General features: G+C 41.5%; 1 protein-coding gene across 1 annotated transcript; it reads right to left on the bottom strand.

The window, feature by feature from the left end:
• Positions 1-4,672: 4,672 nt before the first annotated feature.
• On the bottom strand, positions 4,673-16,140 carry TMEM38B (transmembrane protein 38B). Its single transcript, XM_054397614.1, has 3 exons — positions 16,035-16,140; positions 9,184-9,340; positions 4,673-4,781 (listed from the first exon to the last, which is right to left on the bottom strand). Exons 1-3 carry the CDS (start codon positions 16,138-16,140, stop codon positions 4,673-4,675), a joined length of 372 nt encoding a protein of 123 aa, XP_054253589.1.
• Between the last annotated feature and the right edge of the window lie 618 nt (positions 16,141-16,758).

The raw sequence follows: 16,758 nt of genomic DNA, 5'->3' as shown, positions 1-16,758 counted from the left end.
TCACAAGGTTAAGTATATTATTTTTAACTTACACTAATAAAACAGTGATGTACTAAGACTTGTCTTCAGTATATATATTCTTATAGACATATCGTGGTTATCATTCGCTCAAGCTAAATACAAGTATGAGGAGGGGCAAACACTCTCTTTTGAAAGCATTGGGGTACAAACGAGACACGATGATATCATACATATCTATGGGAGAGAGTTATAATTGGGTGATATGATTAATCATCTATAAAGTTTGGTGGAGGGCGTGAGGCGAGTATCTGGACATATCTAGTTATTATATGATATCTATGTGTGTAAGGAGGATTGATGTGTGGTTGTGGGTGAGGAGGAGAGAGGTATCTCTATGTATATACTCTCTCTCTCTATATCTATATATTATCTAAATCTATAGGGGGGGTGAATTATGGGGGAGAAAGATGTTTTGGGTGGAGAATGGTGGGGATTATGGGAGGATATGTGTATGGTTGTAGTTGAATTATGGGGGGTAGTAGGGATGGTTAGTGAGTAAAAGAGATGTTGATATTTAAATTGTAGTGTGGTATGTGGGGGTTAGATTGTGGGGTGGGAGAGTTTGTTTGTTTTTTTTTGTTTTGTGAGGGTGGGAGGGGGGGGAATTATAGGATATGGAGTAATGGGTGGTATTATTGTTTGTAGGGTGTAGTTTATTATTGTGGGGGGGTTAGGGAGTTGGGAAAAAATTGTAGGAGGGGGGATGAGGGGGTTATGTTAGGAGAAGTGATTGGGGGTAAGGATATGGGAGTGTTTGGGTTTATTTATTGGATTGGGAGAGGAAAAGGGATATTTATGTTTGGGGGAATGGGAAAGGTTTGAGTTGTGGGTTGGGAAAGGTGGGTGGAGTTTTTATCTATATAATTTAGAGCGAGGGGGGAATGGGGTACTAGTGGGCGAGAGATAAGTGAGTTTAGTACATTATATTGATATCTAGGAGGATTATAGAATGTTTATATGTCATACATGATTAGGAGGACAGAGTGGTCATTTGGGGATGGTGATGATTGAGGGTGGAGAAAGTGATGGAATATCATTGTGAGAGTGTGAGGTAGTGACATTTAGAAGTGGAATGTGTGTAGTGGGAAGGGAAGGGGTGAGTGGACATGTGGATGAGAATGGAGGAACAAGGACAGATGAAGAGAAAGTATTGTGAGTGTTTTGGATGGATTTGTTGACATTTATGAGGGTTGGAGTGAGATGTATAGTATAGGATATCTGTGAGCAGGATATAGAAAATAACTGGTGTGACACGATGGTGTGATAGAGTCATAGTGGTTGGGGTAGTGAGGTCTTGATAATGAAATACTGGACTATTATGACAGACTGTACAGGGAGGATTTAAATGTGGGAGTTGGTGGGAGGTATATGTGTAGGTGGTAGGATGTTAGTGAATAGTAGTATTGTATACGAGAGAGATGAGATAAGATAGTGCGTTGGAGTGCTATTGTTAGCATAATATAGGGGGATGACAGTGAGTGATGCACATAGATGGGGGGAGCGTGTGTGGTTTGACGACATGACTCAGAGAGATGGACATGTGATAGATATTGAGTACTAAGACTGGGACATGGTGTGACGTTGAAAGACAGGTAGGTGTTTGATATTATTACATTTCTGATGCAACTTTATACACACTGAGGATGGAGGGGATGAGTGATGAGTAAGGGGGTACTATATTCAACTGGGGTCATTGGAAGGGGTACTCTCTATCTATCTCTCTCTATCTCTAAGTATTGATTGAGGGGAGGGAGGGGGACACTCAGTTGATCATGTATTGTGGGGGTAGGACAAGAAGTCTGGTGAGGAACTGCAGAGAACTGAGACGATTACACACACATTAAGATGGGAGTGAAGGAGAGAGATCAAGTTGAGATATGTGTATAGGAGGGTGGAGACGTAGCAAATTATAGATATAAGTCTGGTATTATGAGACTGGTGATGGATGATATGTGAGAAAAGTATTGGATGGTGAATGGAGAGGTTTATGGACAGGTCAAGAGAATTGGTGGCAATGACATGATTAGGGTGAGACTAGAAAGAATGAGAAAATGTGAGACTTGTGAATATTGGATGAGTAATATGTCTTAAGGATGAGTTGACAAGGGTGTTAACTGGCATGACAACAAGGGTGTGCTAAGGAATGTTGTGGTGGTACATATGAGCTGTGTTGCGATAGAGTGATACTCACAGAGTAGGAGGTGAGAGATGATGACTGAGTGGATGACACATAGGGAATAAGTGAAGATAACAGGTGACTACAGGGCAATCATTTGGCGAGGTTTTTATCGGGTCACACAGTACGTGTTATCACAGGAAAAATTGATTTAGGTGAGAGTGAGAGAGAGGTGTGAGAGTGTACGGTAACCTTTGAGATGCAGTGTAGTGGGAAAGAGGGTACGGAGGTGTGACATTTCAACAAGCAGTGTATTATTTTAGTGACTGAGGTGCAAGAAGGGGGAATCTTATTATATTACTGATGTTTGTAGTGTGTATAAGTATGTAACTTGAAATTGGTAGTTTGTGATTGGTGTTAGCAACAGGATGGGGATAGCAGCTGGTCTGATGGTAGGGGAGGTGACTATAGAGGTATCACTACAGATTTTGGATTGATCACGTGGTGTACGTAGGTTGTACTATTATGGAGCATGTAAATCGACACTATGCACAACACTTTATGGAGTAGATATTATGTATGTTGATTACTGTATGAACGAGCACTAGAGTACATATTATGTGGATAATGCATGATGAGGGCATGTGTTGATGAGGGTCGTCAAGAAGATTTTAATTACGATTCTATATGTGGAGTATAGAACAGAGAGGACAACAGATTGGATATCATATATCATCTATACTCATCTATGGTGAAATGATGGCGAGAGAGATCATCATGCATCGTGATAGATTGCATAGGTGAATAGGTAAATTTTGGGATTGTGATTGTGGGTTTGGAGGTTTAATCTAGAAGTTTGTTGGTGTGGGGAGAATAATTTTTAAAGGGTTGTTTTAATGTGGTAATGTAGGAAATTGGCACGGACAATGGTAAATACAGGTGTAGACTGTACTGTGAGGTAGGTAGTGAGGCGAGTATACAGGTGCGTAAACAATTGGTGCAGGATGTAACAGTGATGGTGTGATATGTTATTGGCGAGGTAATTAAATGACATAGGTAAATGACAACTAAATTGATGGAATCATTGTGTACAGCAAAAATTTACTTTCTGGACTTCGAATGAGAAAGGAAAATAGATAGTGGGGGGGGGGGGTACACGTGTAGGGCAGTATTGTTGATGGAAGTTGTGGGGAGTGGGATATAGTCGAGATCACGAAGAAGTCACTATTATATTTTGGGGTCACACATGATTTTGGAATGTGTCAGCGATTTGTTATGGATGCTGACTGCATGAAACTTATATTTTTATTAGTAGAAATGATATCATATATTATGTGATATTGTGCACATGTGGGAATGGGGGAACACGAGGCTACATCAAGAAGAAGAGAGGGGTATATGGGTGGGTGGGGAGGAGTGCATGGGGCGAGGAGAGCGAGGAGCGGAGCGTGCGCGTGTATGGGGCGATGAGGGAGTGTGTGGAATGTAATTGCTCGAGGAAGTGAGAGTAGGAGAGTCAGTCTATATGACATTTTGGTATTGAGAAGATGATAATTAGTGGTTTTTAATGGGACAATTAGGTGGGATAATTTGATATATGTATGTTTGTGGATATAATAGAGGTTGTGTATTGGGTTGGGTATGGTGTGGATTGAGTATATTGTATAAGGATATGGGTGGTGTTGAGTATGTGATTGTATGAAGATGGGGGTGTGTAAGGTGAAGTGTGATGAGGATAGGTTGGATTATTGATAGTATTTAATAGTGGGTTAAAGGTTTTTGTTGTATCAATTTGGGTGTATATGGGAATGATTAATGTAATTGAATTAGAATGGAGGTGGTGGTTATAGATGAAGGAAAAGAATGTGTATTAGGGATTGGTTACTTAGGTCTATTTAAAAGTACAGTTGAAGTTGTTTGAGATGTGAGAAAAATGGGGTGTGAGAAGGTGAGGAAGTGGATAGAGGGTAGTGGAAATGGTGATACATGAAATGGTGTAATGATATGAAATCTCGTTGACATTTACTGTTATTGTGATGAAAGAATAAGTATGAGAAGTGGTTCATATAATTGTGACAATTAGATTAAATATGAGAATGGATCTATGTAATTACAGTAGGATATGTTTTATGATTTGTAAATAATTGAGGTTGATGAGATTGATGTTGGGAATTATATGAAAAGTATGATTGTAAATATAAAGAAGTTGATTGATGGTTAAATGTGAATTAACAAGTATTTAGGAATGAAATGGAAAGAATGGTATTATAACAGGAAGAATTATGATCAAGATGATAGGATGGTTAAATGATGAGTTAAATGACATGAGTTGGAATATATAGTAAAGATATGATAGGAATGGGGTATTAAGTCTAAATGTGTGGGATTAAGTTTTATTTAAATTTAAAAATTTATTATTTAAATGAAGATAAAGATTTGGGATTGGTACTAGGGAAGATAATATGAGTTATGGTATTGAGTGGAAGAGGGTGGTTGGGTGCAAGGTTGGATGGGGATAAGAATGGAGGGTGATGATTAAATGGAGTGTATAACGTCCTGAGCGATTCCCGCAACCAAAAGCCGAAGAGGCAGAAAGGCAAAACACTGGCAGAATCTGTCTTGTGGGCAATAAAACACAAGGTACCTGAAAAATCATGAGAACATCCATTAGCAGCATTCAAAAGTTTTTACTACGAAATTCACTAATAACCTTTAAAGGCAGTTTTGAATATGACTAGCAATGTATGATTTATACTACTGATACCTCAGTGTCTTATTTGGTAGACATCTGAGAACGAATTTGAAATGCCTTTGCATGTGCTTGAACTCTTGCATCAAACATTATTTGAAACTGTTCTTACTGCCTCATTGTCCCAGAGAAGAATTTGTTAAAGTACATGAGAAACAGCTTTAAATTTTGCCAAATGTTATATAGCTTATATATCGTGTTCTTATAATTCAAATTATTAAACCAATGTCCAACTGACTTTTTGTGGATTATTCTTAATTATTTGGATTTTTGGGGGGGTTGTCGTTTTTTGCAGGGTTTGTGGGGTTTTGGTGTTTTTTTTGTTTTGGTTTGTTTGGTTTTTTTGGTTAGTTGGTTGTTCTATTTGGGTTTTGTTTGTTTGGTTTTTTGTTGGGGTTTTTGTTGTTGTTTGTTCATTTGTTTTTAATGGGAGTACAATACAGTAATAAATTACATGCTGACACCATGCTTTCATACTGATAAGTACACAAAATTACAGAACTTCAGCAAGAATGCCTCCACTAATTAATGCTAGGCCAGATGAAATGGTTGTGTGTTGGGGGGGGGGGGGGGGGGGGGGGGGGGGGGGGGGGGGGGGGGGGGGGGGGGTGGTGGGTTGGGGTGGGGGGGGGGGTTGTTTGGGGTGTGGGGGGGGGGGGGGGGGTGTGGGGGTGTTGGGGATTGAGTTGTTAATTGTTAGAAGAGGGAGTGAGATAGTGGGTAGATTTTGTTTGGATGGAGGGATTTTTGAGGAGGTTATGATTATAAGAAGATGGAGGGTTTGGGTTAGGGGGTGATTTAGGTGTAGGGGTTGTTATTGTTGAGTTATGGGTGGAGGGTTGGGGTATGTTGGGATTTTAGTGTGAGTTGGGGGGGGTGTGTATGCGGCTTGCATGAACTTTGGATGGTTGGTCAGAGACAGCTATTGGCGAATATTTTTCGTATCCTTACGTATACTTCGAGTTTAGTGCATTACAGGAAGATTAGTGTTTCTTGATGGTATGCTTGGTTTGAAGGGTTGGTTATTTCTGGAAGGCTACTTTTTCATTTTCTAAAAAAAAGACACTTGCTTGTTGGTTTAGGCTGCTGAGCTCAGTCCTGTCTCCCAAGAATTTCTAAATCTGTTCAGGCAGGCTGCGATGCAAAGATGCACTTTTTCTGTCTGGTTTAGTACCTTAGAACTACTAGCAGACATCACAACTAAGACTTCATGGTTAGAGATTAGAGCTCAGGACAGAACACAGGGTTTGGGTTTTTTGGTTTTAATTTAAAAAAATAAAATCCTTTACAGCAGAAGGCCAGGAAGATTCATCCCCAGAAAAGTAAAGCTTAGCTTAAGTTCAGTCCCAGTTACGTATTTTCTTTTTCTGCATAGAAGGAATACCACTACATTTTAAAATTTCTTCATTTTGAGGCCTCCCGGAGTGGAGCATACAATAGCCTATTACTCACATAATCATTTACATCAGTAGCTAACTGCTGCTCTGGTGCTCAGTTTTAGATTTACTTTTGAACTACTTACATTCTTCCTTTCTTTATGAGTGGAAAGTCAATTGCCTTTTTATGCAATGAAGCTTCAGTTGATATGAAGCCAAAGACATATGAAGAGCTATTTTAACAGCTACTGAAAATAGACATTTAAGCCATGTACTCAACAGACAACGCTAATCAGAATTAACTTACAGTTGCAGAATGTGACTTCAGGACCTCGATGCACAAGTGGATGGAACCTGGCTTTGCAGTCCCACCACGGCATTTCAGCCCGTGGTCTCTTCTCTGCTAGCAGCACTTGCTCACGGTAGATGTCGCTGTCCTACAGGTCATTCATTTCTTAAGCGTAGGACAACCTCTTTTATTTTCCAGTTTTATGTAAGGCCTGGGATTTCGTTTCACGTGATTTGGGACCGGAATTAGAGTCGTTATATTCATGAAGAGAAGGTTGTGAAACTAGAAGCTTAGAAGGTTTCATAACGCTCATAGCTTCTCATTAAAGCCTCGTTTTGTTTGTGCACAGAAAATCACATTTGACTGTGTTTTCAACAGCCATCATGTCCTGTCTTACTCTGAACTCATGTCATTTGTTAAAACAGTTATGTTGCTCACATCAGACTAATATGAACCATAAGGAGAGTCTATAAGCTATATTAATGTTGCACTATTTATTGCACATTATTCATTTCACTAATTTGCCTAAAACTAAATCAGTCATCTCTCATTGCAACATCAAGACCAGAAGGCTAATACATAGATATACATTTTTATTTTAATAAATTTGCAAGTATAAAACTTAATGGGCTACAAGGAACAGATACTACAGGATTCCAAGCAGGTAACACTCTTCTAAGATAGGAATTCAGATTTTTAAATTCAAAACCTTGTGCTGCTCACAGATTTCACTAAGTTTAAGGGTTTCTTCAAAGATCACTTTCTGGAACAAATGAACTCCACTGGAAGGCCACATTTACATGAAAATAACTCCAGTGTTTTAGTTTTTTTTCAATCCCAAACCAGGCCAAATTCCTGCCTCATTCATTTACCTGGCTTCCCATTAAGCTCTGTAATGTTTTCTACTACAGTGCCCATCCATCTGAGAAAGGGCAAAATATAAAAAAAGTATTGAAGTAATGGCAGGAAGAGAAAATGGAAGAAAGAAACTCAGTCCCAGTTACAGGAAAGTTCAAGTCTTTTACACCAGCCAGGTTCTGGCCTTCACGAGGTACGGCAGATAACATTAGACTGTGTTTATCACAGAATAGAATGGTTTTGGTTGGAAAAAACCACTAAGATCATCGAGTCCAGCCACTAACCTAACACTACCATGGCCATGAAACCACAACCTAAAGTACCATGTTCCCACATTTCTTGAATACCTCCAGGGACAGTGACTCCACAGCCTCCATGGGCAACCCATTCCAATGCCTGCCTGATCTTTCACTAAATAAGTTATTTCCTAATATCCAATCTAAATCTCCCCTGGCACAATTTCAGGTCATTTCCTCTCATCCTATCACCTTGATGGACCTCCACCTCACTACAACCTTCTTTCACATAGATATAGAATGCAGTGAGGTCTCTGCTCAGCCTCGTTTTCTCCAGGCTAAACAATCCCACTTCCTTCAGCTGTTCTTCATAAGGCCTGTTCTCCAAACCCTTCACCAGCTTTGTTACCCTTCTCAGCTCCAACAGCTCAATGTCCTTCTTGTAGTGAGGAGCCCAAAACTGAACACAGTATTCAAGGTGCAGCCTCACCAGTGCCAACTACAGAGGCACAATCATTTCCCTGTTGCTAACACCCACACTATTCCTGACACAGGCCACAATGCTGTTGGTCTTCTTGGCCACCTAAGCACTCTGGTGGTTTATGTTCAGGTGGCTGCCAACCAATGCCCCCACGTCCTTTTCTGAAGGGTAGCTTTCCAGCCACTCTGCCCCAAGCCTGTAGCATTGCAGGGGATGCAGGCTTTGTTAAACCTCATACAATTGACCTCAGCCCGTCAATCCAGCCTGTCCAGGTCTCTTTGCAGAGCCTTCCTACCATCAAGCAGATCAATGCTCCCACCCAATTTAGTGTCATCTGCAAACATACTGAGAGTGCACTCAATCCCCTCATCCAGATGGTTAATAAAAATACTAAAGAGAACTGGCCCCAATACGGAGCCCTGGGGAACACCACTTGTGACCTGCCACCAACTGGATTTATCTCTGTTCACCACCACTCTTTGAGCACAGACGTGCAGACAGTTCTTCACCCAGTGGAATCATCCACCCATCCAAGCCACAAGCAACCAGTTTCTCAAGGAGGATGCTGTGGGAAACAGTGTAAAAGGCTCTACTACAGTCCAGATAAGCAACATCCACAGTTGTTCCTTCATCCATTAAGCAGGTCACCTTATTGCAGAAGGACTTACATCCATAACAACAGTAACTGAAGTCTACTTTATTCCAAAATAACATTTTCAGCTATTTGACCAGGAATACTATAAAAATCTAAGGCGAGCCTAGCCAAGTTGCTGAGCACTGTGCTATACAACAGCCCATGAGAGCTGCTCTCTTAGAAGCATTTTATTCCTGTAGAATGGGATCATAACTATTTTGTGGCAGTGACTTTCTGGATGAAGAAACACCATGAAAAATCATCCAAATTTGTATCATTTTAAAGTTAATCTTCTGATTTACATGGAAGCCGGATGGTACACTATTGGTTCACAATGTCTTCCTTGATGGTACACTATTGGTTCACAAGGTATATCTTCCTCAGAATCAATACTACTCATCTAACTAAACTGTGGATGCTTACCAGACTGAAGATGCCAGCAGAATATTTGTGCCATTTGCCAGAAATGCTACTGGAGGTTCAGCAAGCATGAGTGAAGACAAAACTGACCCACCAAAGCAATGAAGCATAGCACTAAACCAGCAGGCAACTGGACTCCGGACTGACACTTCCACAGCTCCTGAAACAAAGGGAAAAGATGAATAAATATAAATAACATTTGAAAATTTCATGATATTTAGAAGGCAGTATGTTTCTAATCATTCAGTCCAACATTGCTCCTTTAGGTAATTAATAATCTTGCAGAAATATGTAGGTTTGGACAAGAAAAGTCTTCAGAAATACAAACTTGAGAGTACACTGAGTTAAGCATATGCTATCTAAATAAAAGTGAAAGACTGACGCTGTGTTCTCCAAACATCTGTGGATTGATTTAGTATAACTATTTGGCTAGAAGGCAAGAAGAAAAAGCTTTCAGAGCACAGTTGAGAGATCTCATTGTTAATGATCTGTTGCTTTCCAAATTATATTAAAAACACACAAGCAGCTTTGCTGACCTAGACAGGACTGGTATTCATAACTTTTTCCTCTTAAACCTCCTTATAACCATGTTTGCTGACTAAAATGAAAGCAATATCCACAAGAATTATGAAATCATAGAATTGCTGATTCTATGATTCTATGATTTCATAATTGTTGTGGACACTGCTTTCATTTTGGTCAGCAAACAAAATTGTTCCACCTGAACAGGAAAAAGGTTACCTGAAGTCATAATAATAATTGTGTTTCCCTTGTTATTAAAAGGTTCATGATTTGCTTTATTTTGTTCAAAACGAATTATCCTTTTCCACTGCAATTTAACTATGTCAAAATTGTATTTAATATTAGAAGACTATGCTGGAGGTAATGGGAAGCCTTTAATCAGTTTCAGGGGAAAATGATAGTTTAAAGCCATAAATACTCACAAATCCTTGTTTTGACTATTTTCTCCAACTTCAAAAGTCTAGTGTTGCCAGAGCTTCCCTTGTTACACATCTGCAGAGGTCCTGTTTGCCTGAACTAGTTTAATTTTCCACAGTCCAAAGGCTAAATTCCCCAAAGCAAAAATTAAACCTAATGCCTGTCCCAAAATGAAACTTGACTGTGATTGTTTGAAACCGTCTTTTTAATTTTTCCTTGCAAAGTTCAGAACAGAGAAAGTGAAAGACTGTAAATAAGTCACTATTGGGTGTAAGAAAGCAAAATAACGATTGTTCTAAACACTTCCATTGGATAGATAGAAATGTTTAAGAACTATTACCCAAAACAAAGTGGGCACTCTGCACATTCTGCGTTCGGCAGTGGGGGCAGTTGCTGGGCTGTCTGGCTGCTGTTTCTTCTTCTCTTCTGGCTGAAGATAACACGTACTGACCTTGGCAGCTAAGTTAACAACTTTCTGCTTAACTAACTCTGCTTCTCTGTCCAGGGGGGTCTGGGGAGAAAGCTCCTGGGAGAGAGAGAGGCCCCCTTTGGGAAGGTCCCCTTGTGGGGAAGCAAAGGGAGCTTGGTTGTGCTTTTCTGTCGATTGTATATATTTGTAAGTGTTGTGAATTTTTGTATATTTGTACATATTCATTGCATTTCATCTGCTTGTAAATACAGCCTTCATTTGCTTCCAGACTGGGCTAGCCTGGTTATTGTCGGTGGGGGGGGGAATTTCAGCTCACACCGACACACTTGACATATGCTTTCAATCTAGAGGAGAAGTTTTCGGGTTTTCATGCATTGCTTTGGGGGGGAAAAAAAAAATCATACCCAAGACAAACTTAAACATATAAAAGAAAATAGAGAGCACCCAACACACTTTACTTCATAGAAGAGTGCTTAGAAATTGTTCCGGTTTCACTGCTGGCACAATTATCACATATTGCAGCACCACCTAAATCCATAAAAATGAGTAGTTCTAATTATTACAGAATAGCTGAACATAAGGTAACATCTATGGGGGTTTCACCATTGTGTAATTTCTTTGCCATATTGTACTACCAAGTGCTTGAGTCGGTTATGCTCAGCTTTGTTACTGCATATTATCCCTTTTCCAAAGAAGCTATCAATTATGTCTGTGCACATAAAATTAGCAGGTGAAAACAGTAAAGCCTGATAATGTCCCTCAACAGCAAAAGTAAAAATGTAAAGTGGGCCCTTACATCCAGGTCTCAGGTAACTTAATGTGGATTTTTTTTCACCAACATATTTGAAAAAGGTAAGACACTTGCAGAAAATTAATGTCTTGTGCTTACAAGATTGAAGTTGCCTCAATCAAAAGAAAAAATATCTAAAAATGCTGGCAGACTTTTTTTTTTTTTTTTCAGGAAACAGCTAAGTGGATACTCACTGGTCCAAAAGAACTACAGTAATTTCCTTCTCACATATAATTATTCTCAACTGATGGTAGAGTCACATCACAAGTATTGTTATGTACCAACTTTCACACTAAACGACAAAATCCCTTTTCTTGCCACAAGAGAATAACCAACCCTCACATTCAACAGTACTCAGTCTGTTAAGCAACTCCACTAAAGGCTGCTGTGGCATTACAGCACAAATGGACCACATAAACATCCCAGTTCTCACAGGACAGCATGAGAACCCAGCTAACAAGAGTGTCGTAGTTTTAACCACGACGCAGCCAAGCCCCATGCAGCCGCTCACACGACTCCCCCTTCACACTCAACCTTCCTCCAGTAGCATGGGAAGGAGAAACTGCGAGCAAACCCAAACCCCCATGGCTTGAGATAAGGAGAGTTTAATAGAACAATACAAAAAAACAAAGGAACCGAAGGAATACCAACAAGAGTACAGAAAGGAATATATAACAAGAAGTAATACATATAGAAGGCAACATGCTCACTTGGTGCCCTCTTGCCAAAAGCCCACAGACACCCCCCCATAGCAGGGACATGGTGCTGATGGTATGAAACAGCACACTGGCTGTTTCAGCTGGTCCCTTCCAACTGCTTATGAAGAAAATTAAGCTTGTCGTAGTTGAACCCAGAAGACAGCAACAGGCACTGTAAATCACAAATCAGAAGGGAACAGATGCTGACACTGGGAAGTACTGCTAACAGATCAACTGTTGCACTATGAACAAGCTTTGACTGCAGTACAGATGGGACATATGATGTAATCTGCACAGTAATCTGGCCTTGGAATGAGACTGGTAACCAGACCAGGACAGGAGATTCCACATCCAAGAACACTCAACATCCAGACCAGGTTTTAAACAAAAATACAGTTCAGACATCTATCGTCAAGTGGATGTGCACCAACATCTCTCTCATTAGCATGAAGCTTTTCACTTTGCACTAGCAGAGAAATACTCATTTTAACATCTTAGTGGAGACACTCATCACAGTATTAAATCACCTCCTCCCTCCCCCTAAAATGCAGCATGAAATCACTTACATGTTGGAGTATTTTAAAACTAGTTAGCTACCCATGCTCTTTTCAAATCCATTCTTCTGCCTTTTGGCGAACATCATGTCTCCACTCTTCCTCTCCCCCATGACTACCAGCAAGTGGTTTCTAGTTTTGAGGTCACATATAGTAATTACCATCATTACTACCACATTTCCCTCTATGAAGAAGCTCCACAACAAAGCATATAAATTTCTTCATTAAGCTATTATGTGCAAAAAAGACAAGAACCTGTAAACTCTGCTGGATGTCAAGATTTTTTTGTCGGTCAACATAGCATTTTCTTGGCTCAAACATCAATATTTAACAATTCATACATGCTTTCTAACATGAAATACACCTAACATAGGAGCCAATGACGCAAAAAATGCTGACATTAATTGAAGCTCATCTAAGTGATGCTACCTAAGTTATAACTGGGGTGTAACCTTACAGAAAACAGGCTCAGTTTTAAGTGGGTCACATGTTTTTACACAAGTGGTCAATTATATTTATCTTCTGATGCATCCTGCAAAACTAATGAGGCATCACACAACCATGCAAAATATGATCCGCCAAAAGGCCACAGCTCCTGCAATTTGTTTGCTTTAATAAGGTTTCAAAACATAAGAAGTACTGTTGAATACAGTTTTAAATATAGTTTCTAGGCAACAGTAATTATTAAAAAAAATAAAACAACACAACAAACACCTTGCCAGCAAACTATTTCTGTCAGTAGGATACAATCTAATTTAATATTTCCAATATGTTGCAAATAGGCAGTCAGGAAGCACATACAGAATTTAAAAGCAAACCAGAAGGATTCGCATAACTTTTTTCTAGCACCCATATTCAACTACATATAATAACATTAATTAACTAAAGGATTTATAGAGTCAGATTTAATTTAGCAAAACCACACACACACACAAAAAAAAAAAAAAAAAGCCAAAACCACCACCACCTCTTCAAATCACCACAATCAGGTAATAGAACAGTGGTAAGAACAAAATCAGCAGATTTCCTCCAAATACGACACATCTTCAACCACTCCTCCATCCCCAAACCTGCCAGTTCTATAACTGGAGTTACAAATGAACCACTCCTAAGCAATCCCAAATGCACTAACCAAGAACTCTTCGTTTAAAACATGTGGAAAGCAACACGTTGGTTGTCATGGGCTGCCAGCAATTACAAATAAGCAAGGAAATCTAGCTAGAATGACTGGAAAACTCCTAGTTAGGGTGTGCTACCATGATACAAATACACTAATTCAGATTTTAAACTGTGAGGGGAGCTTGGTATTTTAATGAGGCAGTAATCTGGGATAAAACAAATGTGACTTGGATTTAACTATTTACTTCGTGTATCACTGGCCACTTAAGGTGACCTAGCTATTTCCCTATGAAACATAGCTACTTTATTTAAAGTTTCTAAAAAGAATATACAGTAATGCTTACAGGATATATATACTATATCCATCCTGAGTATTTCATAATGACTGCTATTTCAGTTATGATTTAATATTCAGTGCAAACTACTTGCAAATGAGTTACAGGCCAGCAGTCACCTGAATTAGTTACTAATTCAAAGTATTAGAAGACACACAGGAGTTCAGGACTTTCCAGCTATTAAGCTGAGAAGAAAAAAAATTAGCAGCACTAATCTAACCAGACTTCTGACAACAGTTCACGGTCCAGATGTGTTGTCTTGCTAAAGCTCTGCTCATGCTAACAAAGCAGAGATTCTTCTTATCCCAGTCTCCATCCCACAGGAAAGTTTAAAGGCAATGCATGGTAATGTCAAATACCTCTCTAGAGAGAAAGGTCTCATTCTGGCTGGAACAGTCTGCTGAGTGCACTTACTCAGCAAGAAGCAAAAAATTCACCTTGATACATTTAGGAAGGGACCAAAGCACAAGCTTTCGCTAAACAGCACAGAACCTTAACATTCCAAAGCAAGTGGAAGCTCCCAAATCTGCACTATAATCCTGAAAAACAGCTTAGTCTATTATAGTTACCAGCTGGGATGCCCTTACTGTAACTATTCAAAGCCACAGCACAAGTAGTTCTTCTAAATATTAAAACAAGGTTAGTCTCTGCATTTGTGACAACAAAAAATTAGCTTGGGTTTTGCAACCATAGTGCAAAAGACTTTCTAGAAAAGAGCATGTAGAGATTGAAGTATCATTACATGCACTCATAGAAAATACAGAATCCTGTTACAACCCCCCTGGGCAGCCTGTTCCAGTGTTCTGTCACCCTCACAGTGAAACAATTTTTCCTCATGTTTACATGGAACTTCCTATGCCTCAACTTCCACCCATTGCCCCTTGTCCTGTCACTGGGCATCACCAACAATACTCTGACTCCATCCTCCTGGCACTCATGCTTTACATATTTATAAACATTAAGGAGGTCACCCCTTCGTCTCCTCTTCTCCAAGCTAAAGAGCCCCAGCTCCCTCAGTCTCTCCTCGTAAGGCAGATGTTCTGCTCCCTTCATAATTTCTGTGGGTTTGCACTGGACTCTTTCTGTCCTTCTTGAACTGAGGGGCCCCACACTGGACATGATACTCCAGATCCGGCCTCACCAAGGCAAAGCAGAGGGGGAGGAGAAGCTCTTTCGATCTACTAACCACACCCCTTCCAATACACCCCAGAATGTCATTGGCCTTCTTGGCCATAAAAGCTTTCTACGTGGTTTCTGCAGCCAGACATTATTTATTGACAGAAGGGCTCATGAAGACTGCAGAGAATCTTCTCTGCACGCGTACGGACTAACGGAGCACACAGGGACCTGATGCAGGAGGACTTGGCAGGGGCAGAGGGGAGAAGCACCCCTGCCAAGCCCGCTAGTACCGGCCCCAGGGTCTGTGCCGTGCTGCAGCGTACGAGCTGAAACTTGTGCGCTAGGAGTGCCGACAACCCTCGCTACGCCAAACGAAACAGAAGCCATCTGAGAGTGGTGGGAGTACGCACAGAAACTCAGATGAGCCACGCGGCATCGTTAAATTAAAAAAAAAAAAAAAATCCAGAACAGAGGGGAAGGGCGGGGGGGAACCACGGCAGATTTTGGAGGCTGGAGGAAAACGATCCCAGAGAAAACGCTAACAACGCGAGCCGGGACGAGGCACCTGCCATGCCAGCTGTGACCCAGCGGCAAAGCCCAAGTGAACCAGTTGACACCTGGCACCGCCTAGCACCCCCCCCAAGCCCAGCCCCGCTCCGCCCCACTTCTGGCACCCCAGCTTCCCTCAGACACCCCCCGCCATCTTGTGCGGCAACCTTCCTCGGCAGGTGCTGGGGCAGCCGAACACCGGCTACTCCCCGCTCCTCGCCTCTGTTCTGGCCTGGCCCAGCCTGAGAACATACGATGGACGACAGTAGAACACGGTGAGGAAGAAAAGTTCCATCCCGACCCGAGAACAGCCCCGCTCACCCTGCTGCTCCTTCAGCGCCATGACGGAGGCCACATAGTGCGCCAAGTCGAAGAAGGGGAACATGGGCAGGTGCGAGAAGACCAGCGGTACCTGCCACAGCTCCATGGCCGGACGGTAGCTGGATGGAGGACCGGAGAGCGACTGTTCAGCACGGCAGCAGAAGCCCCAGAGGAAACTTGGTCGCTGCCGGCCGCCGTCAGAGGCGGGGCGGGGAAGCAGTTGGCCGGTAGAGGCGGTCGGCAGCGCGGCGGGCTCCCTCCAGGCGGTGCCGGCACCGTGCGGACGCCTTTTCTGGCAGTCATAGCTCGCAAGACTCGGTGTGCTTGTGTGATACGCACTGGTTCAGCGGAGTCCTGAGAGGTGTGCCCGCCGCTCTAGCGACTTGAGAATAGTTCTGGCTAACCCCTGTAAAGACCGGGGAGGTCTTGAGAAACCATTGCTTTTGATCAACGCGCCATGGGCCGTAGCTGGTCTGTTCGCGATGGGTCAGAGCAGGCTGCATTTGCAGACCTACGGGATCGCCGACCGACCGACCAACAGGCCTGGTCGGGAGCCGGCTGGTCCGAAGTGTTCACCCTGAACGCTTTTGCCTACAGCCTGTCTTAGCAATCATGAACAGGGTAGACGGCCAATTCTTTTCACCTTTGCAGCCGTATTTTGCCTATGTGAACACTTAACATGTTTAATGGGTCTTCTAGCTGCCTTAAAAAAAAAAAAATGATC

The sequence above is a fragment of the Indicator indicator genome, chromosome Z, assembly GCF_027791375.1.
Source record: "Indicator indicator isolate 239-I01 chromosome Z, UM_Iind_1.1, whole genome shotgun sequence".
Lineage (NCBI taxonomy): Eukaryota > Metazoa > Chordata > Aves > Piciformes > Indicatoridae > Indicator > Indicator indicator.
Note: the sequence above shows the minus strand (reverse complement) of the source record. Positions and strands in the feature narration are given on the sequence as shown.